This window comes from Trachurus japonicus, chromosome 23 (assembly GCF_045865225.1).
Source record: "Trachurus japonicus isolate A0001 chromosome 23, Traja_1.0".
Lineage (NCBI taxonomy): Eukaryota > Metazoa > Chordata > Actinopteri > Carangiformes > Carangidae > Trachurus > Trachurus japonicus.
Window position 1 is genome coordinate 4,358,208 of NC_140929.1, and position 24,309 is coordinate 4,382,516.

The window sequence follows — 24,309 nt, forward strand, 5'->3', positions numbered from 1 at the left end:
CGCACGCGCCGTGGATGGAGAGTCTCGGTGTGAGCAGCAGCAGCAGCAGTGGGTGAGTGGGGGAGGGGGGAGGGGGGAGGAGGGGGACTGGGACTGGGACGGTCTGTCTCCTCTCTCCTGTTGACGTAGTCCAGCGTCCAGACCCCAGACCCGCTCAGACCAGACCAGGCTGCTGCTGCTGCTGCCTTCAGGGACCGTGGGAGTCTTTAAAACACACCAAATAACGCTTTTTTACGCATTAAATTATGAATTTCAGACATATTTTTTTCAAGTTTTTATGTAAATTGAAGCAGCAGGAGTTCAGTAAATAACATTAAATGGAAGAAAGATGCGAAATAGTGAATAATAATGGAGTCAAGGTCAATTGATTAAAGTCATGGAAAAAAGAGGAAAATACGAAACGACGAGTCTTTAAAACACATGAAATAGGATAAATGGTAAATGGTCTGTATTTATATAGCGCTTTACTATACCTGAAACGATACCCAAAGCGCTTTACAGTACATCACATTCACCCATTCACACACACATCCACACACTGATAAGATAAGATTGCACTTGTGGTTTATTTTGCATTTTGTCCTCTTAATTATTCAGCTGCAAACTAGAACATTTCAGCATAAACACATGAAAAAAGTGTCAGAAAACGCCACATTTTTCCAGTTTTTTTGTAAATTGAAGCAGCAGGAGTTCAGTATATAACATTAAATGGAAGAAAGATGAGAAATAATGGAGTCAAGGTCAATAATAAAAGTTTAAATTCATTAAAGTCATGGAAAAAAGAGGAAAACACGAAACGAGGAGTCTTTAAAACACACCAAATCACGTCTCCGGGGTTGTCAATAGTCATTTTAACGAGTTAAATGATGAACTTCAAACATTTTTTCCCCCAGTTTTTAAATTGAAGCAGCAGGAAGTCAGTAAATAACATTAAATAGATGAAAGATGAGAAATAATGGAGTCGAGGTCAATAATCAAAGTTTAAATTCATTAAAGTCATGGAAAAAATTTAGTTGAACAGTCAAATGAGAAGAAAGAGACGTGTCTGCATAGATCTGAAAACATGTTCACTCTTTACCCACAATTCCTCCAATGTGCTGTTGTGCTTTTTTTTCATCTTATTTAAGCAAACAGCAACATGAACAGCAGATATAACACTAACTACACCCAAATTATAAAGTTAATATGACTCAAATGTGTGTTTTTCTGTCTTTATCTGCAGAAAGAGACAGATCATTTAGACACTGTGGACTAGTTATTGCACTTTACTAATAAATAATAATTTTATATTGTTAGAAAGAACATTAAACTGTTTATCTGTGATCAATAGCTTATCAACCTGAATTGTTTCACACATTTACTTCATTTTCAGCAATTTTCTGCAACAAGTTTCCTCTTTTATCTATTTTTTCCATGACTTTAAATTAATTTAAACTTTGATTATTGATCATGACTCCATTATTTCTCATCTTTCTTCCATTTAATGTTATTTACTGAACTCCTGCTGCTTCAATTTACATAAAAACTGGGAAAATGTGGCGTTTTCTGACACTTTTTTCATGTGTTTATGGTTTATGCTGAAATTTTCTAGTTTGCAGCTGAATAATTAAGAGGACAAAATGCAAAATAAACCACAGTATTAGCAACTTAAAATAACTAGCTTTACTTGTGCACATAGGATTTAATATTTAATCATAAATTACACATTTCTCTATCTAAACTTAATATTTCCTGGGTTTTCTTTTAAACTTCGAGCAGTTTGAGGCTTCATCACCAAGTGGCGCCATTTAGCAACATATAGTCAGAGGTCGAGACAGAAGCAGCTTCTCTTCACTCAGAAACATTTTTATTTTCATTATTTCAAGTGTAAAAAAAAAAAGAAAAAGAGAAAAAAAAGAGGCACACATCATAATAATAATAATAATGATACTTTGATATATGTTTTTAAAAACCCTCGGATATACAGGCGACTACATACAGAATGTACAGTTACATACATGAAGATTTATTTAAAAACAAAAGGTTTTTAAAAGTTTTAACAGTCGAATGAGAAGAAAGAGACGTGTCTGCATAGATCTGAAAACATGTTCACTCTGTGCTGCAGGAAAGTTAAGGTGGAAAATGTACCCACAATTCCTCCAATGTGCTGTTTGAAACGTTGCATTTGTTGTTTCCCTAAAAGTAAAACTTAAAAAATGAATGAAAGCTCTTTGTAGTTTTAAATAAATGCAACTGAAATATTAACATTTGAAACAAGAAAACAAAGAAACAATTTGTCTTTCCACTTTTTCCTTTTTTTTTGCTCCGACACTTTCTTAAAGACAAATATGGTTTGGTTTGGTGTGAAATGATTTTACAAGGCAGCGGTCTGCAGCATCTGGTGGACACACACACACACACACACACGCACACACTCCTAAACAGAATAGATTTACAAATCGTACTTGCAGCCAAGGATATAAAAAAAAGAAAAAGGCGGCTGAATGAAGATCAAAGACGAGGAGGAAGGAGGACGAACAGTCGTTCATTAACGGAGAAGATGAAGATGAGGAACCGAAGCAATAAAAAAGAAGAGTTAAATGACAAAGTGAAAGAAAGAAAACAAACTCTACAGTTTTCACGCTTGTAATCAATAACTAACTGTGACTAATTAGTCTACTTGCCAGCCCATAGGGCCCCATTGTGAACCCGGAAATGTTGAGTACCTCAAAGTTTTATGTAAATAGATAGTATGGGTCCCCAGTATTCAGAAACTGCCGGATGCTAACTTATATATATTGGGCAATTAGCATAACAGACATAATTAGCATACATTAGCATAATTGCCTATATGGGCAATATTTCAACAAAATTGACTTGGCTGATCTGGGCAATATTGGAGTGGTTTTAGGGGTTGTCTAAACCGGAAGTGACCAGATTTTAACCGCCAGTGGGCCGATTTTGATGGATTTCAAAATCTGGTCACTTCACGGTTTAGACAGCCATTTTGAATTTTGAAAATGTCAGAAATGGATTCAGCATCATCAATAACCCCTAAAACCACTCCAATATTGCCCAGATCAGCCAAGCAGGTGTTGAAATATTGCCCATAGCAATTATGCTAATGTATGCTAATTATATCAATTATGCTAATTGTTCACTATATACAAGTTAGCATCCGGCAGTTTCTGAATGCTGGGGACCCATACTATATATTACTTCAAATACATGAGTTATATGTCCAACCAGCATCCTCTAAAACTTAAGATTTGGCTTAAAATCCATCAAAATCGGCCCACTGGCAGTTAAAATCTGGTCACTTCCAGTTTAGACAGCCATTTTGAATTTTGAAAATGTCAGAAATGGATTCAGCATCATCAATAACCCCTAAAACCACTCCAATATTGCCCAGATCAGCCAAGTCAATTTTGTTGAAATATTGCCCATATAGGCAATTATGCTAATTTATGCTAATTATGTCTGTTATGCTAATTGTCCAATATATATATATGTTAGCACCCGGCAGTTTCTGAATACTGGGGACCCATACTATCTATTTCTAACATAAAACTTTGAGGTACTCAACATTTCCGGGTACTCGTTGTTGGCAAGTAGACTAAAATGAAAAATGAAAAAAAAAAAAAAAACAGCAGCTGCAAAACTCAAGTGGCAACGAACGTGTTGAGATGAAACATCTGAGAGCAACAACATAATAAAAAACAACCAAAAGAAGCTGAAACTGTGGCAAAAGAATCTTTTTGGCATCGAGTCTGTACAGTACAAAGTGATTTTAACAATCTCGTTTAAAAAGCAGAGTATACAATATATAATCAATACACAATAATACAAAAGGGACAATAGCACCAGCTCCCAGAGAGACGCACGAGTGACGAGTACAAAACTACGACTGTGTAAACTGAGTGTAAACTAATATATCTGTAATAAACACATCAACTGGAATAATAATAATAAACACTAAATAGTTTGATTGATATTCTCCCATAAAACAAAGGCAACTATTGTTTTCATAACGTTTTTTTAAAGGGATAGTTAAACATTTTGGCAAATTGGCTTGCACCAAAAAGTAAAGGTAACAAACCCACTGCTCTGACTATAGGGATTATGGCAATGGGCCAATTTGCCAAAATGTTGAACTATACCTTTAATAAGGAAATGAAAGATATGTTATAAAACGTATATATGTTTTCAAATATTAACTGTCCACTAGAGATTAGAATTAAAATAAATCAAATGTCTTGTAAACAACTCTCCCATGAAGCGTTAAAGAATTATCCATTTAAGTCTGTTTTAAAGTTACTTTTTTTTTGGTACATTTTGGCCTCCTGCAGCTTCCGTAGATTTCACTGCTCGGACACATTTTATACTTTAAATCGTAGACAAAAGTGTCGACTTTCATATAAAGTCGCTGGTTAAACAACTGGAGTTTGATTTTAAATGTTCTGCATCGAAGAAACAAGAGCTCGACAACTGTCCGATCGTCATTTTAGTGCCAAGACTTTAGAGGCGAAACATTAACGGTCTTTTTTTTATAACTTTATCTACATCTTCATCTTCATCCTCTGATGCTCGTGGCGAAGAGACGGCAGTGATACAACCTGTAGTTTTCACGTGCGGCTAAATGTTTGAGAAACATTAATAAAGCATTAGCTCCAGGTTGTGTTTGTCTGTTTTTTACCGCTCAGCTCTGTCGCTGCTAAACGCACCGTGCAGCTGGCGACGGAGGAGCACGTGGGCCGGAAAAACCAAAACAAATAGCCTACTAATAGAAGCTTTTAAAAAAAACAAAACGTGGTGGTCAGCTGTTACGTTAAATTATTCAACGTTCACGGGAGCTCGTGTTTCTGGCGTCTATTGTCCCCAAGGATAATAATAAGTTCAGCAAAGCATGACCGCAGACAGACAGTGGGTTCAGGCCGAGCCGTGACACCCTTCAGTGTTTGTACCAAGTGTCCACGTAGAAGTACAACTGACAGAACGAGGCGTCATGGAAACACGGGCAGAGGTGGTGGTGAGGTACCAGAAACAAAATACAACTTTTAAGGATCGGAAAAAACTTTTTGGTGGTTCACATTTTTAATTTTTTTGGGGATGTTGAGTTCATCCAATGCAGTGGTTCTCAACGTGGGGTCCTTGAGAGGGATCAAGAGGGTCCCCAACTTTTTCTTGAAATTTTACCACTTTTTTCTAGAATTGTTAAACTTTTTTATTTTTTGATCATTCTTTTTTCTTGAAATTTTAGCACTTTTTTCTAGAATTATTAAACTTTTTTATGTTTTGATAATTTTTTTTTCTTGAAATTTTAGCACTTTTTTCTAGAATTGTTAAACTTTTTTTTGAGAATTCTTCATTTATTATTTTTTTTCTTAAAATTTTACCACTTTTTTCTAGACTTGTTAAACTTTTTTTTTGAGAATTTTATTATTTATTTATTTTTTTGAGAAATTATTCCACTTTTTTTCTAGAAAATTTTGAAATTTCTTTTTCTTTTTCTTTTTTTTTAAAGAATTTTACCACTTCTTCCTAGAAATGTTTCAACATTTTTGGAGAAATAGTACCACTTTTTTCTAGAATTGTTAAACTTTTTTATTTTTTGATAATTCTTTTTTCTTGAAATTTTACCACTTTTTTCTAGAATTATTAAACTTTTTTATGTTTTGATAATTATTTTTTCTTGAAATTGTACCACTTTTTTCTAGAATTGTTAAACTTTTTTTTTGAGAATTCTTCATTTATTTATTTTTTTCTTGAAATTTTACCACTTTTTTCTAGAATTGTTAAACCTTTTTTGAGAATTTAATTTTTTAAATTTTTTTTTTAGAGAAATTATTCCACTTTTTTTCTAGAAAATATTAAAATTTCTTTTTTATTTTTATTTTATTTTTTTTAGAATTTTACCACTTCTTCCTAGAAATGTTTGAACGTTTTTGGAGAAATTGTACCACTTTTTTCCAGAAATGTCTCCATGACATTTCCAAAAATTCACGCCTAATGTGAATGTACAAATTCAAACAAATATTTGTGTATTTCTGGTGTTTGCTTCAAAATTTTGTCCAACGGGGGTCCGTGGTCTAATTTGTGTCAATTAAGGGGTCCTTGATGTAAAAAAGTTTGAGAACCACTGATCCAATGGACTCAAAGAACTAAACTTTGGGCCAAAAACAATAAGAGCCATCATTTTTTAGTAAGAAATTTACTTAAAAAAAAAGAAAAAAGTTTCATGTTGTTTCTGTTGTACTTTCACTGGTTTTCCGCCAAATATTTGACACCACTTTATCCCTTAACATTGGCTGGCGTCGACGTCCAACTGGGACATGATGTACAGGTCAGTATTGTGATGGAAATCCAAAGCAGGATCGAGGACGTTGTGAGGTTTGACGTCTCCTCGTTGGCTGAAGAATTCATCCCCAAAAACAGGCGGGAAATGTAAAAAAAAATGGCGGCAAATCCACCGGAAGTGAGACTCTTTTGTTCAGAAGAAGAATAAGAAGAAGAAGGAGGAAGGTTTGAGTCGATGCTGGAAAAAGAATCAACCGCAGAGTGGATTTGGCTTCAAGTTGCAAAAACTCAAAACTCCTGACATCACCTGAACGCAGCATCAGATTTAGTATATAGAGAGCTACCACAGCGGCTCCATCAGTTTTACTTCTACGTCAGAACTCAACATCGAAACGTAGCACATCCTGCACCAGGGTCTAAAAAAATCCTCTGATATAAAATCGTTTACAGCGATTGATCATCGATCAGTTGATCAGTGCATTGATCCATGCAACATTCAACCGTTTCAAAAAGGATTTAAAAACAACAAAAACAAAAAAAAACATCTCCCTCCTCTGTCGTTATTGCATAATACAAGTGATAAAGAGTATAAACTGATATGAGTGCTGAATAATCTAAAAGAAGAAGGTAACAAATAGTTTTTTTTGTTGTTTTTTTTAGACAAGATAATTAAAGACTTTTTAAAATTCTATTAATATAAAAACATCCCAACAGGACCTGGAAGTTTATCTCAGTTTAGAAATATTCACTCAAGAGTCTGTAGATTTAAATTCTGCTGTTTACAACCCTGAAGTGAAACCCAATTTTTAACTGTTCACAAAGTCTCCTGAAGATGTAAACATTTAAATCAGTTCAGTAATAAATAGATTCATGTTTAAAGAACCAGGAGGTTAATGTTAAATGTTAAATGTTTGTCTGTAATCTTTAATGAGACGTGTTGACAATAAGAAAAACAGAAATCTGATTGGCTCCAATTCAAACTGATCATTAAAGCAGATATCAGTGGCACGACCGTTTCGGCTAATGCTGTGTTCAAGGCAGGCTTTTGAAACCGTAAGTTACAGCTTCAAGTCACAACTACGACTTGGTAGCGTTCCAGGTAACCCGTAGCTCATGTTTTTACCGTCCTGTTGTCTGTGAAAGTTCCCTATAACGGCCACTCGTAACTTCCGACCCGTGAACTCGTACCAGATCGAACTGGTATGACTTCACAGGAAGGAAAAACACAAAGTACGAGTTTCCTTGAACGCACCATGAGTTAGCAGCCCCCGCCCTTGTCAGGCATCAATTGGTCCTCGTGCTACGTCACCACATTCACGCGCATCCCTTGGCTGCACACACAGCCCTTCATGCCGTTCTCTCCCCTCATTGGATAACACTTGTATCCCACAAGGAAAATTTTCTCCTCGGGTTACAGCAGAGCAGAGTGATGGAGAGACTCGTGTTTAGGCTGAAATACTTCATGTAAGTGATTGCTGACGGAAAATAGGACTATTTAGGACTTATATTAACAAAAACATTCCACTGATATCTGCTTTAACCAGGAAGACACTCAAATTGAAAATTTCTCACTAAACTTTATTCATATCTGTTTTTTTTTTGTTTTTTTTAAATTAGGTTTCAGGACGTTAGTTAATGTCACTGTGATGTCGAGCAGATGTTTGGTTTGTGTTTTAATTTGTCAAGAAAGACGAGTTGTTGTGTTTGTAGGAAACGTTTGGAAGACTTCAGATTTTTGTTACCTAGCAACTCAACAAACAAGATGTCAGCCGCCATTCACATAAACAACATCAAATCAACATTTAACGATGATGGAGTCATTTCAATCAGCATCATCAATTTTTATCTTTGATATATTTCTATTATTTCTGATTATTTTGACCTTTTACACCTTTAAAACTGTTGCTGATCCGTTTATTGATCTGTGCTTTTGTGATTTTTCTTAATGGAAACTGGTAAAAACCAATTAACGGACCTGATGATCAGTTGATCGGTTGTATTGATAAATAAGACACTGTCTGAAAAATTCAAACTGAGACTGACGGAGTTCGTAGATCCACTGAAAACACAAGAGTGTGTTTGTGTGTTATCGTCTTCAACGCAGCGTCTCAGCTCCGCCTCCCTTTAAACGATAGAAAGGAGTTGATCGATTGATTGATTGATAGATTGATCGATCGATCTGAGGGTTCACATGTCGGCTCGGACGAAGGAGGCGAACATCCCGTCCTCCTGCTCCAACAGAGTCTCGGGTTTGTCGTACTCCAAGATGTTTCCTCGCTTCATCACGATGACCAGGTCGGCCGTGAGGATGGTGTGGACTCGGTGCTGGAGACACACAAACACACACAATATGAACACACACAAACACAATATAAACACAAACACAATATAAACACAAACACAATATAAACACAAATACAACATGAACACAACACATAGACGGTCAAGTTGTGGACAAAAAGTTAACAACAACAACATAAATCCACCACAAACACAGAGAGAAACCAGATTTGTCCAACATGCTCTGGTCCAGTGATTCAGCTCTAAACTGGTCAAATTGATCTTTTCATTCATTAGTTCAGATTTCAAGGTTATTTCAGTTTTATTTTAGTCAGTAGTATTTAGTGGCTGGAATCTGGTGTTTTTTGTCTGACACTCTTCATGGAAGTCGTGTTAAAGTGAGATAATGTCGTGATTTGCTTCTTCATCATGTGACGCTGTCGGATGTTTGTTTGTTTTGTTTTGTGCAAGAACTTTTCCAGGGAAGTTTCTTTCCTTTTTATCTTCTGTGAATCTAATTTGATTCCTCAGATCCAGTAGAAACACAAACAGGATTATTTGCTCTGATTTTTTTTTTACTTTGATCTTCACATGTGAAACTGGAAGGAAAAACTAAAAACTAAATCTCCAGTTGTGACCTGGTTCAACATTAGGAATTAAAAAAAAAAAAAAAAGATGTTTTTAGAGACTGTAAAACCTGATTTTACTTTTTTTGGTTTCACATTTTTCTTATGTGGTATCCATCACTGTGGAGGTTTGTCTTTCCTGGATTTTCAAAGTAAAACGTCCTCATAACTGCTGAGTGCAACAGGAGCTGAGAGACGGTCTGACATTTTTTCCTCTTAATTTACCCAGAATTCATTGTGCCACAGTCCGGCTTCAGTTAAGTTAAGTCAAGAACAAACCCCTTGATCTGATCCTAAAGACGCTGCAGCTTCGTCTTTAATCTAATGCTGCGTTCGAGACGACTCGGAACTTTAAATCTCCCGCCTCAAAGCGTTCGAGACGCCAGAATCACCAAAAACATGTCGGACCGGGACAAACTTTGCATTCAAAGTGCTTCACGTAGCTAAGGCATTAAAACATTACAAAGGACACAAAAACAATTTATAAAAAAGAAGCATTTTAAAAATAATCAAACAGATAATTTAAAGGGACAACGAGGAGTTTTGGAAAAACGAAGCGTTTTCTCACTACATTTATGAGCCTCCGCACACCATGAAATTCTTTGACCGGCGCAAGACAGACTCATGTTTTCATTCATCAAGAATTAAAGTCAGAGGTTCGAAGACGATCACATACCGTCGTAGTTCCCACCATAAACGGCGATTCGGCGGCGTTATTCTCATGACTCGCCGGGCAGCGTCCGCAAAACCGAAAGTAAAGAAACGCTGGTCGGCTCGACCAGCATTTCCGCCACCACTAATAATAACAAAATAACGATAGAGACAAAATTATATACAGTATTTATCGAAAATGGGCCCATTAACAAGTGTGGGTAGTGTAGATTCATCCACATTAACGTGAGACTTTTTTATTGTCGCGGAATTTTTCGTTCTGCCGATGGAGAAACTCCTCGTTGTCCCTTTAAAAAATAATTAAACGGATCGGAGTTGTTCTCAAACTCAGCATAATTAACACATGAATGAAGTCACAGCTCTGCAGACTGAGGCCAAACTGCACTGCATGCACATGGAGCATGCAGCATCTGTTGGTACCAACCAGGCTCAGTGGCAGTGAGGTGTCAGCAGACCCAGAACCAGACCCAGAACCGACTCAAAGATGAAGAAAAAGAGGAAGAAAAAACAGGAAACGGGTGGAAAAAGGAGAAAAGACTGAAGCAGGAGAGGACGGAGCTGAGCCAAACCGGTCCGAACCGGTCCATACTGGTCCGTGCCGGTCCGGGTCTACTTGTGAGTCCTCACTAACACACTGAAGAGGCTCTCCTCCTGTTCTAGCAGGTTCGGACCAGAGTCGCTTTCCACCAAGATCCCCGAGGAGAAGACCAGCACCTGCTCGGCGTCCAAGATGGAGGACACACGGTGCTGGTGGAGGAAGGAGGAGGAGGAGGAGGAGGAGGAGGAGGAGAGAAAACAAGAAAGTAGAGGAGAAGAAGATGGAGAGAGGGAGAGAGGGAGGAGAACAGGAAACAAACGGGACGAGACAGAATCACAAAGGTGAGAAAAAAGGAGAGAGAAAGGTCAAAGGACACTGAGAACATCTGGAACATCTGGATCTTTAACTACGGTGCAGGTGGAAAAACAGGAAGAAGAAGAAGTAGGAAGAGGAGGAGTTGGAGGAGGAGTCTATCACTATTTACCTTCGTCTGTCACCACTGAACAAACCTGGAGACTCAGAGCTGCTCGACCGAACTCGACTCCATTAAACGTCCAAACAGTCGTCGTTTCTATTTGATTATAAAGTTAAAGAGAGAGAGAGAGAAGAGGGAGAGACTCACTGCGATGGTGACGACCGTCCTGTCTGCGAACGCCGTCATCACCACTTTCTGTAGGATGTTCTCCTGCCAGGTCACAAAGAGGTGTGAAACGTGTTAATTAAAGTGATTATTATCAATTTATTATCAATAATGACACAGTAGCTGAGAGTCGGTCTTATATAATTCATTTATAACGGCATATTTAACATTTTTATATTTTCTCTATGGCCTGTAACTAATTTTACACTTTGTAATCCTATTTTTTACTTATTTTAATTATTCATTTATTCCATTTCATCATCATTATTGCTCATTATTTACATTAAAAGCCTATAGTGACATGTTTTTCTGTTAGTTTTATTTCATGTCAGTCCTCTGGTACAGTACAGTTTATCTCTGCATATCGTAAGGTTGCAGGTTCGATCCCCGGCCCCCAAAGTGTCACACTAAATCCAAAATAGCTCAGTGTGTGAATGTGTGTGTATAGTGAATAGTGTCAAACTAGCAGTGTAAAGCACTTTTAACAGTTATTAAGAAATAAATGTGCCATTTATTGTTCTTTACAGATGAAATATTATTATTAAATATTTCAATTTGACATGTTTTCTTTTATCAATCAATCAATCAATCTTTATTTATAGAGCACCTTTCATACATGGGAATGCAACACAAAGTGCTTTACACACATAGTTTCTTGACAGAATATTGATAATACATCATTTTAGAACTTCATTTATTGTCTGACTGAAAAAAGAAAAGTTAATCTGTAAAAGATTACAAAGGATGTCAGAAACTTCTTGTAAAGACACACACTTACTTTCTTTGTGTAATCTCCTTAAAACTATTTTTTTGGTTGTTTATTCACTTTGTTCTTTTGTTTCTTCTATTGTTATTCATATATTTTGATTGTTTTTTTTCTCTTTGTGTAATTTCCCTATGATGATTTTTCTTTTATTAATTAAATTAATTTATATATTTCTGATTCTTCATTTGTATGTCCTGTTTTCTTTTTCATATCACATTACTATATCTTATTGTTAACTTTGAGTTTTCGCCTCTTCCAGCTCTGTAAAATATCAAATTATTTCTTTTACTTGTGTATTTTTAACTGTGCAAAATAAATCTAAAAAAAAAAAAATCTAAAAAAGATAATTATTTCTGTTATAATGTGATGTAACGGAGACGAGGACGCACCGTGGCCATGTCTATGGAGGCCGTGGCTTCGTCCATGATGAGGATGCTGCTCTTCCTGACGAAGGCTCGGGCCAAACAGAAGAGCTGCCGCTGACCCACGCTGAAGTTCTCCCCTCCCTCCGTCACCACCGCGTCTACACACACACACACACACACACACACACACACACACACACACACACACACACATACACACACACACACACACACAATAACAATCAATCAGTGTGATTACATAATACACTAATCTATATGTGTGTGAGGCGTCCTGTGGTCACCTAGTCCACCCGGCAGAGCCTTCACCATGTTCTTCAGCTGAGCGATCTCCAGCGCCTCCCACAGCCGGTCGTCCGTACACGTCCTCTCTGGGTCCAGATTGAACCTGGGAATAAAATTAAAATAAAATAAAAATAAAATAAAAACAAGATGATGACTTTGAATGTGGATGATGAGTGGAGGTTTTGCTTCTCCATGACTTTTTGCTTGTGCTGGTCAGTAACATGCAATTTAAGTTGAGTAATTTTGAGACTTTATTATTGAAAATGTATGTGAACCTAATAGAAATATGATGTTACTTTAAAGGGATAGTTCAACATTTTGGCAAATTGGCCCGTTGCCATAATCCCTATAGTCATAGCAGTAGGTTTGTTACCTTTAATTGTCGGTGCAAGCTGTTTTTAGAACGGCGGAGCAGAGCCGGGAGCTGCTCAGACTTGGTTTCCCTCATCAAACTCATCAAATACACAATCCAACAACTCCACAACGCTCTGGTGGACAAGTTGTGACCTGCACATTCACCACGCTATGAGATAATAACACAACGTTACCACACAGAGGTGTTTTAGAGGGAAATTCATGCAAAACCTGCTGATGCGCGTTGCCTTCAGGGACAGTTTTTCATCAAGCAGTCTCTGCATTTACCTCTAAAACAACTCTGTCTGTCATCAGTTGATTTAGCATTAGCATTTTTCAAGTTGGGGCAGAGTTGTGGTCCCAAAAAATACACAGAACTTGACGATGACACAGTCAGGTTTATGTATCCATGGCGACAGAGACGGAGGAAGAGGAGCAGGTGTGTGAAACAAAGTGAAATAAACACAGAGGTTTAAGATCCTGAGCAGAGCAGCAGCAGTTAAAAGTGATCAATTATCAGTTATTATTACCTCTTGGCTGCTCTAAACTAAACAAGACGAAATCAAAACATTAAAAAAGAAAAAAAGAAAGAAACCTTCTATCGCTCCTCTTATTTTCATAGATTCTCAGTTGAAACATGATTTTTTTTTTTAAGCTCCAGCCTCAGATTTGTATTTTGAAAACGAACCAAATAAAACATCTCTGATTTGTTTTTGTTGGGTTTCGTATCCCTCCGCCGCCGCCGCTCGGACTAGTTCCAGGTTACGTTACGTCCCTGTTTGTCCACAAGACGTTACATAACGACAGCGTGTGAGGGAACATTTGTGGAAGAGTTGAAGGGATTTTTCCTACAGGAGTTCTGGTGATGATGATGATGATGATGTCGCCTTAAACTGGACGTTTGACTTTTCACCACCAAAGTCTAATGAAGTCATCCTCCAGTTTCTGTCTTTTACTGAATTTAAATAAAGTTTTGTCCAGATGTTAAATGACGTGTGTGTGTGTGTGTGTCTGTGTGTGTGTGTGTGTGTGTGTGGTCAGACGGTGTGACAATACAACAGCAACGTCTTGGACAACAGTGTGAAACAGTTACTGTCGACCATTCACCCCGGATTACGTTCACATAAACAAGAGCCGGGACACACACAGACACACACACTAACACACAAACTAACACACACACAAACTAACACACACTAACACACACACTAACACAGACACACACACACACACTCAGACACACACACTAACACACACAGTTATCTGGAGCAGCGTATCTGTCCAAACAAACAGCACATGCTCTTTGTCTTTTATAACAAACACAGAGTCAGTAACACAAACACACAGAGGAGGAAGAAGAGGAGGAGGAGGAGGAAGAGGAGGAAGAGGAAGAGGAGGAAGAGGAGAAGAAAGAGGAGGAGGAAGAGGAAGAAGAAGAGAAGAAAGAGGAAGAAGGAAGGAGGAGAAAGAGGTAGAGGAGGAAGAGGAGAAGAAAGACTAAGAAGAGGAGGAAGAGGAAGAAGAGAAGAAAGAGTAAGAAGAGGTAGAAGAGGAGGAGGAGGAAGAGGAAGAAGGGGAAGAAGAGGAGGAGGAAGAGGAGGAAGAAGAAGAGGAGAAGAAAGAAGAAGAAGAGGAGGAAGAGGAGAAGAAAGAGTAAGAAGAGGAGGAGGAAGAGGAAGAAGGGGAAGAAGAGGAGAAGAAAGAGGAAGAAGAGAAGGAGGAAGAGGAAGAAGGGGAAGAAGAGGAGAAGAAAGAGGAGGAGAAAGGGGAGGAAGAAGAGGAGAGGAAGGAGGAAGAAGATGAGGAAGAGGTAGAAGAGAAGAAAGAGGAAGAAGGAAGGAGGAGAAAGAGGTAGAGGAGGAAGAGGAGAAGAAAGAGTAAGAAGAGGTAGAGGAGGAGAAGAAAGAGGAGGAAGAGGAGAAGAAAGAGGAAGAAGAGGAGGAAGAGGAGGAGGAGGAAGAAGAGTCTGACTTTTACTTCATGTCTCAGGTTTCACTGGACTTTTATTCATTAATTTTCCTTCAACTCTCTGTGATTAAGAAATTAACTAACACAGGAATAATAATAAAAACAGGAAGTTTTTTCCTGTTTGTGAGCAGATGGAACCAAAAGGGATTTAGTGAAATCTGTATTTGTTTGTTTGTTTGTGTGTTTACCGTATGGATCCGCTGAACAACACGGGGTCCTGCAGGATGATGGAGAGCCGCGACCGGAGCGTCGGCAGAGGGAGTTTACAGATGTCGATCCCGTCGATGATGATTTTACCTGGAGGAGAGGAAGAAGAAGAAAAACACACAATGTAAATCCCATAATAAACACAGAGTTTTCCTTTGGGAAGAATTTCCTTTTGGCGATGACTCTTCTGTCATCATATCGTATCGTAGCGTAGCATAGCTTAGCGTACCGTATCGTAGCTTAACGTACCGTATCGTAGTTTAGCGTACCGTATCGTAGTTTAGCGTACCGTATCGTAGCTTAACGTACCGTATCGTAGTTTAGCGTACCGTATCGTAGTTTAGCGTACCGTATCGTAGTTTAGCGTACCGTATCGTAGTTTAGCGTATCGTAGCGTAGCGTACCGTAACGTAGCTTAGCATACTGTATCGTAGTTTAGCGTACCGTATCGTAGTTTAGCGTACCGTATCGTAGTTTAGCGTATCGTAGCTTAGCGTACCGTAACGTAGTTTAGCGTACTGTATCGTAGTTTAGCGTACCGTATCGTAGTTTAGCGTACCGTATCATAGCTTAACGTACCGTATCGTAGCTTAACGTACCGTAATGTAGTTTAGCATACCGTATCGTAGTTTAGCGTACCGTATCGTAGCTTAACGTACCGTATCGTAGTTTAGCGTATCGTAGCTTAGCGTACCGTATCGTAGTTAAGTATCGTATCTTATCGTTTCGTTGCGTAGCATAACGTATCAAAGTGTATCGTAGCGTATCGTTTCGTAGCTTATTGTATCTTATTGTAGCATAGCGTATCGTTATCTTATGGTTTCGTAGCATAGCGTATCGCAGCATATAGTATAGCGTAATAGCGTATAGTAGTGTAGCGTATCATAGCGTATTGTAGCGTACCATAGCGTATCGTACCACTTCGTAGCTTATCGTTTCGTAGTGTATCTTATCGTAGCGTACCGTAGCATATAGTAGCATATCATATCATAGTGTATTGTAGCATATTGTATCATATCGTAGCGTATCGTATTGTATCGTGTCATAAATATTTAGGACTTTATAGACAGATAACAAACCTAACCAACACTTTATTGTTTTTACCGTTCATTCATTAATTGATTAATTGATTAACTAAGCAATGTTGGCTCTCTCTTTGCAGTTCTAATTAAACCTCATATCTCCCAGAAACCCATAAACCTCCTGGTGCAGAGACCAGACAGCACTCTGATACAATAACAAACACTTCGGTTTTACAGTTTATTCCCATTACAACTAAATGATGTGTTTATACACGGTTTAAAAATCAATATCTGATCAATAACCCTGTACAATCAGCACACTGTCGACGTTTTGTGCGTCAGTCTGGACTCAAATATTCCCCTGCTCTCTGTCTTTCATTGTCCGTGCTGTAAAAAAATGAGACAATCTTATACGAAACGTCTTGAATAAATATTTTCCGTTGTGTTTATGATAAATGTTCCTCTCGGTTCAGTCCAGAGAGATATCGCCCGCTCCGCTTTTATTCCACTGCTTTATAAGGAAACGCTGCCGAAACAAACGTCTTAATTTACAGTTAAATGAAATGTCTGCCCAGCTGTGTGTGTGTGTGTGTGTGTGTGTGTGTGTGTGTGAGAGAGTGTGTGTGTGAATGGAAAAAGTGACTGTGTAATCTCATCCTCGTCCGAATAATCTGTCTGGAAGCCGTCGTCATCGTCCCATCGAGAACAAACACACCGATACGATTACGAGTCGATTTAAAAATCCAATAAATAAAAAAAGAGGAACGTTTTCAGACATTACAGTAAAAAAAAAAAAGACGAAAAGATCCAGAGTCTGAACAGGACGACGGGAGGAGAGCAGCTCACACACAGCCTTATCTGACTCCTCTGATAGAAGAGTCGAGTCTTTAAAAGAACAAAAAGACGTTTGGACTCAGACCTGCAGAGAGTTTACAACCTCCTCCAATAAACATAAAGTCCAACATAAACACACACGACTGTAACGAAGCTCAACGTCACATTTACCTCCAGTCCTGTTTCACTTAAAACCACCGTGACGTCTGAAATCACATCAACTTCTTCAAAAAGATAAGATAAAACTCTGTTCATCCAACGGAGAAGTAAAGAAAAAAGTCAGGGGTGAACAGATACTGAAAGAAATAAAAGGAATTTCATAAGAAAAAGTATAAAACTACAATAGAAATGTATGTTTTTGGACTGACTGACATCGCTCGATCCCCACTGTTGTACAAAACAACTAAATCCACTGCTAAAACTAACTTGTTAATACTTTATTTTAACTTTTAATATAGAAAATGAAATGCATTTTCTTTCTATTTGAGGGAAAAACCACAAACAATAACTTGTTTTATAAGAAAACGTGTTGTTTCTGCTGTTAAATCACATCGACTTCTTCATAAAAGTTGACATTTCTAATTATTGCAGATTATTTAAAACCTAATCAAACCTTTTCCTTCAACTATCTCCAAGTTGAGCTTTACATTAACTTCCTGTCATTTTATGTTTTTAATATTTGCCCCTTATCATGACGTGTTTACGCATTAATTAACTCTCCACTGCTTATCTCAGGTGATCGTCCATGTGCATGCTTTTCTACGTCAGATTTGCCCGAGCACCTGTAAATGATGCACTTTTTTATCTTTTAAATCTCTATTATTCTTTTTACTTGTCACCTATATGTCTTTTCTCTTCCGTATTTACTGCAAATAGCAAATAATCTGACTGTGTTAAAACCATTGAACGTGTTTCTGAGGCATCTTTTATGAAAGAAGATTTAAATGAAGAAAAAAAAAGAAACTATTTAAATACTTATAGTAATTTGTTGTGGATGGGAATCGAACATGAGCGTCCACCTGCCGTCAACACAACTACAACACAACCCTGAGGTTTTCAAAATAAAACAGGAAGTGTAGAGTTTCCTAACATCTCTGAGAGAAAAAAAAAGGTTTTAAACATAAAACGTTAAAGTTTCTATCAGTGGAAACTAAGAGGACGAACACGAGGCTCTGGATTCACACACATTCACATTTTGTTGAGTGAGTTTGTTGGTTTTGTTTTTGTTTTCTGTCCTGGGGTTTGTTGACAGAGAAGAAACCTGTGACCTCCTTTGTCAGAGTTTTCCACATTTTTACGAGCAGCTCTCTCTCTCTCTCTCTCTCTGCATCGAGGCTTTCAGAGGTTTGGTGACGTAAAACGTTCACAATAAAAGTTCAGTGAAAAGTCAGAAAAAAATAAACTGTTTATGAAGCAGAAATTGTTCAGTTTTTTAATGCTCTTATTTTCTATTTATTATCTTAACCCCCCCCACCCCTCCCTGGGGAATCTGAGAGCCCGTCCACTCAGACACGGCTTCAATGAATCTGACTCGGTTTTTTATCGTTTCGTAGTAGTGAAGGATCTGTCATCAGATACCCTTTACCTATCAGTAACCTGTTCTGTGACTATTGAGTTATGTCCTTATTATTATTTAACTATTAATTCTCACCAATATTTAAAGGGATAGTTAAACATTTTGGCAAATTGGCCCATTGCCATAATCCCTATAGTCATAGCAGTAGGTTCGTTACCTTTAATTGTCGGTGCAAGCTATTTTTAGAACGGCGGAGCAGAGCCGTGAGCTGCTCAGAGCTACGCTACGGAGGCTCATGGGATTTCTTGGTTTCCCTCATCAAACTCATCAAATACACAATCCAACAACTCCACAACGCTCTGGTGGACAAGTTGTGACCTGCACATTCACCACGCTATGAGATAATAACACAACGTTACCAGACAGAGTTGTTTTAGAGGGAAATTCATGCAAAACCACTGATGCGCGTTACTATCGGGGGCAATTTTTCATCAAGCAGTCTCTGCATTTACCTCTAAAAGTAGAGAGAGAAACCAAGAAATCCCATGAGCCTCCGTAGCGTAGCTCTGAGCAGCTCACGGCTCTGCTCCGCCGTTCTAAAAATAGCTTGCACCAACAATTAAAGGTAATGAACCTACTGCTATGACTATAGGGATTATGGCAATGGGCCAATTTGCCAAAATGTTGCTTAGTTATTTTAATTAAATGGAGTCCGATTGAATAAATAACTACTTTACTTAACCTCATCTTAACATATATGTACCTTATTGGGGAGACTCTGCTGCTGTCACATGGTTTCCTGACTATGTGTGGATCTTTTTAAAAGTGTAAAATTTTAAACACAGCGATGTCATGACGAGACCTCCGGTGAGATCACAGTAAAAGAGTAAACACTTGAGCCCTAAATGTCTGGATGTATAGGAGCAGAACTAAACAGACCACAGTGAGCGAGAGCTGTGAAACGTTTACGATTGTTTAAGCTTCAGACGTCGGAGAGGAGGAGTAAACTACAGGGTGATAATGTTCAGAGTTCAAAAGAACCAAACGCAGCAGAAATAAACACATCATCATGACACCTGAGTTTAAATAACTCTGTCTCTGTCAGACTCAAGTGTTTCTATAAATAAAGAGCAGTTTTCTCTGAATTCAGCTTCATCGCCACAAAGTCGCTGCTAAATTTAACTTGTCAATACTTGAATTTAACTTAATATAGATAATGAAACACATATTATTTTTATTCCATAGACGATTCCTTCTGTTTCTGCTTTTAAATCGCATCAACTTCTTCATTAAGGTCGACATTTCTAGTCAAACCTTTTCGTTTCACTATCTCTGGCTTTCAGTCCCAGTTCAGCTTGACATTCACTTCCTGTTGTGTTTTACTCCCACTTTATTTCATATTTGTTGTTTTGATTTCATATAAATAAACTTTGACTTTAACCTCATTCATTGCTGGCGACTATTTTCAGTTTGTGGATTAATACGACGAGTTTGGTCACATCAGCGTTTTGACGGCTGTTTACAACGCGCCCAAACATCGTGTAATGTAATCAGCCTTCGCTTGGTTGAACTCTTCATGGTCGCAGGGTTCATTTGACTGTGTTACGTATAAAAGAATGAACATATTGATTGTTTCATGTACGGTGTGTGTTTCTTCTTGTTTTATTTCATTATTAATGTTATTTATTCTAGCTATTCCTTTTTTATGCAAATTATATTCTATACTAGCACTCAAAATGTGCTTCAACTTGGTCGAAAAGCATTAAAAAAAAAGTGACAGAAAGTTTGAAGTCGCCACTTTCGACCAAAGTTGACAGCGAAACGTCAAAATGAAAAAGTTTGTACTAGAAGACACTTGTAGGTCTCTCATGTTATGAAGTGTTAGACAGTATTAGTGTCCTTCTGTCCAACAGGACTATTAACTCTGAGTGCATCGTCTTCATCCTGTCAGTGGATCAGAGGAAACGTCCGACAACAATAAACCAAAACAAGAGACCGACGGAGGTCAAGAGTCTGAGGGAACTCCTTCAGAGGAGAGAGACTCAAGAGTCTTTTACTTTAATGACATAAACACATTTAAAGGGATAGTTTAACATTTTGGCAAATTGGCCCATTGCCATAATCCCTATAGTCATAGCAGTAGGTTCGTTACCTTTAATTGTTGGTGCAAGCTATTTTTAGAACGGCGGAGCAGAGCCGTGAGCTGCTCAGAGCTACGCTACGGAGGCTCATGGGATTTCTTGGTTTCCCTCATCATCAAACTCATCAAATACACAATCCAACAACTCCAAAACGCTCTGGTGGACAAGTTGTGACCTGCACATTCACCACGCTATGAGATAATAACACAACGTTACCACACAGAGTTGTTTTAGAGGGAAATTCATGCAAAATCGCTGATGCGCGTTGCCTTCAGGGACAGTTTTTCATCAAGCAGTCTCTGCATTTCCCTCTAAAACAACTCTGTGTGGTAACGTTCTGTTATTATCTCATAGCGTGGTGAATGTGCAGGTCACAACTTGTCCACCAGAGCGTTGTGGAGTTGTTGGATTGTGTATTTGATGAGTTTGATGAGGGGAAACCAAGAAATCCCATGAGCCTCCGTAGCGTAGCTCTGAGCAGCTCACGGCTCTGCTCCGCCGTTCTAAAAACAGCTTGCACCGACAATTAAAGGTAACAAACCTACTGCTATGACTATAGGGATTATAGCAATGGGCCAATTTGCCAAAAATCTTGAACTATCCCTTTAAGAGAAGAAGAAGGAACTCACCCTCGAAGATGTCCACCATGTTGAAGAAGGCCAAGGACAGGGACGACTTCCCGCTGCCCGTGCGGCCGCAGATTCCCACCTAACAGGGAGAAGCGAGACGGTCAATAATAATCGCTGTCGTCGCGGTGACACGGCGGTGAGACATGAGACGCCTGCGTGAGAACAGCGGGCGACGGGTACGTGCCGTGTGTGGTCGTCGGTCGGGTGTCAACTCGCAGTTTAATGCCGACACGCGGCTGCGACTTCAAAGTAAAAGTCCCGAGTTCAACAAAACTCACAGCTTCGTCAGTTTAGACTCCGACTGTTAATTATGAAATAACAAGTGACTAAAGACAAATTACATAACTTAACAAGCTCTTTACATAAGTATTTATCATTAAAAACCACTCATGGGAAACACTGTACATGGAAAATGATTTATTAACTGATTAAATCACAATTAATCTGATTCTTTATGTTATTAAAATAGAATAAAATCATGTAGAATATTTTTATTGTCGTTATACAGAACAATAGAGTTGGAATAAATCCTTGTTGTGCCCATTAAAGAGCATTAATCTAAAAATATATATAAAAAATGAATAAATAAGTGAATAATTTAACAAAGTGAACCTCATATCTTCAGAACTAGAATCTGAATCAGATACTTACTTGATCCCCAGGAGGTTATAGTGTGTTAGTTACAGTTAATCCAACAATAGAGAATAAAGAGGATAAAGATATGATAAATATATACATCTATAAATATATAGGATAAGAAATATGGGGAAAAAATGTGTTTATGCTTCAATATATATATAAGAAAAATGGAATAAAAGACAATATTAGTTAGATCAATTATTGAAAAAACGCTACTACACTTGTAACAGCAGATTTATTTAACTCCACAGTCAAGACAGATTGTGTTTTTTTGAGGAGGAAATAAATAATTCAAATTTATCTTGTTATATAAATCAAATCAAATGTTCTTTCATGATTTTAATTGGTTTTTACCTACAGACACGTCACTGTTTTGTCGTATTAGTGCGATGTGACGTCCTTGTTTCCCAATGACAGTGTGTTAATTACCTTTCATGTAAAATAAAAAAAAACTATAATAAAATAAAATATAACTGACTCTCTGAAGAGAAACCTGTGTAACTTTTGTTAACTTCCTGTGAAAACCACAAACGATCGATATGAAGCTGTGATATCTGTAACTTGTTCCCCCGCTGCCCACTGCGCCACCACGCCGCCGTGCCGCCACCGCCGTTCTCCTCGCAGCGCCGTGTTAATTACCTTCTGGCCCGGTTGGATGGAGGCGTTGACGTGTTTGAGCACCGGCTTCAGCATCGGGTCGTAGCGCACACACAGGTCCTGGATCTTTATCTCGCCGTCGTGAGGCCAGTTCTCAGGCACCTGAGAGGAGTCTGCAGGGGGGAGGAGGGGAGAGAGGGGGGAGGTTTAAACTCTCTCTGTCTTGTTTAAACTCTCCGTTAACCTCTGCAGCAGAAAACAGAGCTGTGTCCTGTGAGACAGTGTAAACAGCGAGGAGCCTATGGAGCCTATGGAGCCGATAAACACAACCGTGTCTGCTCAGTGTCGACTGAAGGAAACATTATTAGTGTATCTATCTATCTATCTATCTATCTATCTATCTATCTATCTATCTATCTATCTATCTATCTATCTATCTATCTATCTATCTATCTATCTATCGTCATCATAATGTTTAGAAATAGCCTAGAAATAACGGTCAATTTCATAGTAATTGTAATAAATAGAAATAACAATTGATTGCGTAGAAATATTGGTCAATATCAAGGACTTCGTGGAGAAAAATTCTGGCCTTTCCCCAAAAATTCAAAGCATGAAAAGCATGTGTAATCTTCAGCCTTTATGAAAAACATGACATTACTATGAAATTGACCGTTATTTCTAGGCTATTTCTTATTATCATGTAATTAACGGCCTGTAAATTAAAGGGTTGCCTAAATTTTAGACATTTTTTCTTTTTGATAGCTACAGTATAAAATAATACTAGTACAGTCACCTTTGAAGTTAAATGTCTGTCACTGATTGTCTGACAATTTATTTATTGATTCAGATGTTTATTGAACAATGTGATACAGGGAAGTTTAGGCAGAAGAGATAATCCTGATATCAGTAATTTGATCAATGTAGTTCGCTGTATTATTAAACCATACTGTGTGATATGGTGGGATGCAGCTGCAACCATCTTTAGCTGAATTTCCATTGTAGTTTTGAACGCAATAGAAGAACTATTTCTTTCTCCATTTGACAAAACACAATGCGACTGCTTTATTTTTGACTAAGTGATACGATGTGAGTAAAGTCGGATTTACTTCTCTTAATATTGTTACAATCAAATGTGACAATGGATTTCCTGCATGGGACGATAATTTCAATTTCTCGTTCCCAATTTACAAAAGTTCTGTAGAAAAGCTGAACAACATAAATCTAGTTCATTTCAAATGCACTGAAACCTTTAACCCTCTGGTGCGTTCCCCAGAGGTCAGATTTCATCAGAAACGCTCGCTGAAGATGGAAACTTCCAATTTAGAAACTCTGAGGGACTTCCGTAACCCTGAGGCTCACGATCCAAGATGGCCGCTCCGAGCATCACCAGTGGATAAAAGACGAAGTTTAATCTGATTAGTCTCGTTTTTGTGTCTTTATTTTGATCAGTCATAACTAATTTTCTTTTATTCTTTCTTTTATCTTTTATTTATTTATAAATGTTTGACGTTAGACTCTGGACCCCACACTTCCCATCATGCAATTCAACAGTATCTTCTCTAAAAAAATGAAAAAATACTCCACAGTGTTTCAATCAAAATGTCGTAATCCTGCAGATTAAATAGTGAATCGATGCCTCATGAGTGACTCCTCGGTTACTCACAGGAAACATCGTTCTGTTCACGTTACTACACCAGAGAGAGATAAGAGGAAAGTCTCCGGCTCTGCCCTTTAATCTGTTACCCTCCCTAAACCTTGGAGGATTTTATACTTTTATCAATTCTCTGGAAGCTTCCATGATGTCAGAGAGGACAAATCCCTCTGTGCTCTTGTCACTCAGGGGTTTGGGGATCGTTTAGTGTTTTTTTTTGTTTTTTTTAAGTGGTTTCACGGCTCGTTTACTCTGAAGGTTCAGAGGAAAAGCCGAGGAGGG

General features: G+C 38.1%; 1 protein-coding gene across 1 annotated transcript in view; it reads right to left on the minus strand.

The window, feature by feature from the left end:
- Positions 1-8,114: 8,114 nt before the first annotated feature.
- Positions 8,115-24,309, minus strand: part of abcc9 (ATP-binding cassette, sub-family C (CFTR/MRP), member 9) — a 79,349-nt gene continuing 63,154 nt past the window's right edge. Inside the window, exons 37-43 of the mRNA XM_085769858.1 lie at positions 22,416-22,546; positions 21,138-21,216; positions 14,977-15,085; positions 12,466-12,569; positions 12,188-12,321; positions 11,015-11,077; positions 8,115-8,601 (exon numbers count right to left, since the gene is read on the minus strand). Coding sequence (XP_085625984.1) covers positions 8,464-8,601; positions 11,015-11,077; positions 12,188-12,321; positions 12,466-12,569; positions 14,977-15,085; positions 21,138-21,216; positions 22,416-22,546 — 758 coding nt within the window. The 3' untranslated portion in view covers positions 8,115-8,463. The remainder of the gene's footprint in view (positions 8,602-11,014; positions 11,078-12,187; positions 12,322-12,465; positions 12,570-14,976; positions 15,086-21,137; positions 21,217-22,415; positions 22,547-24,309) is intronic.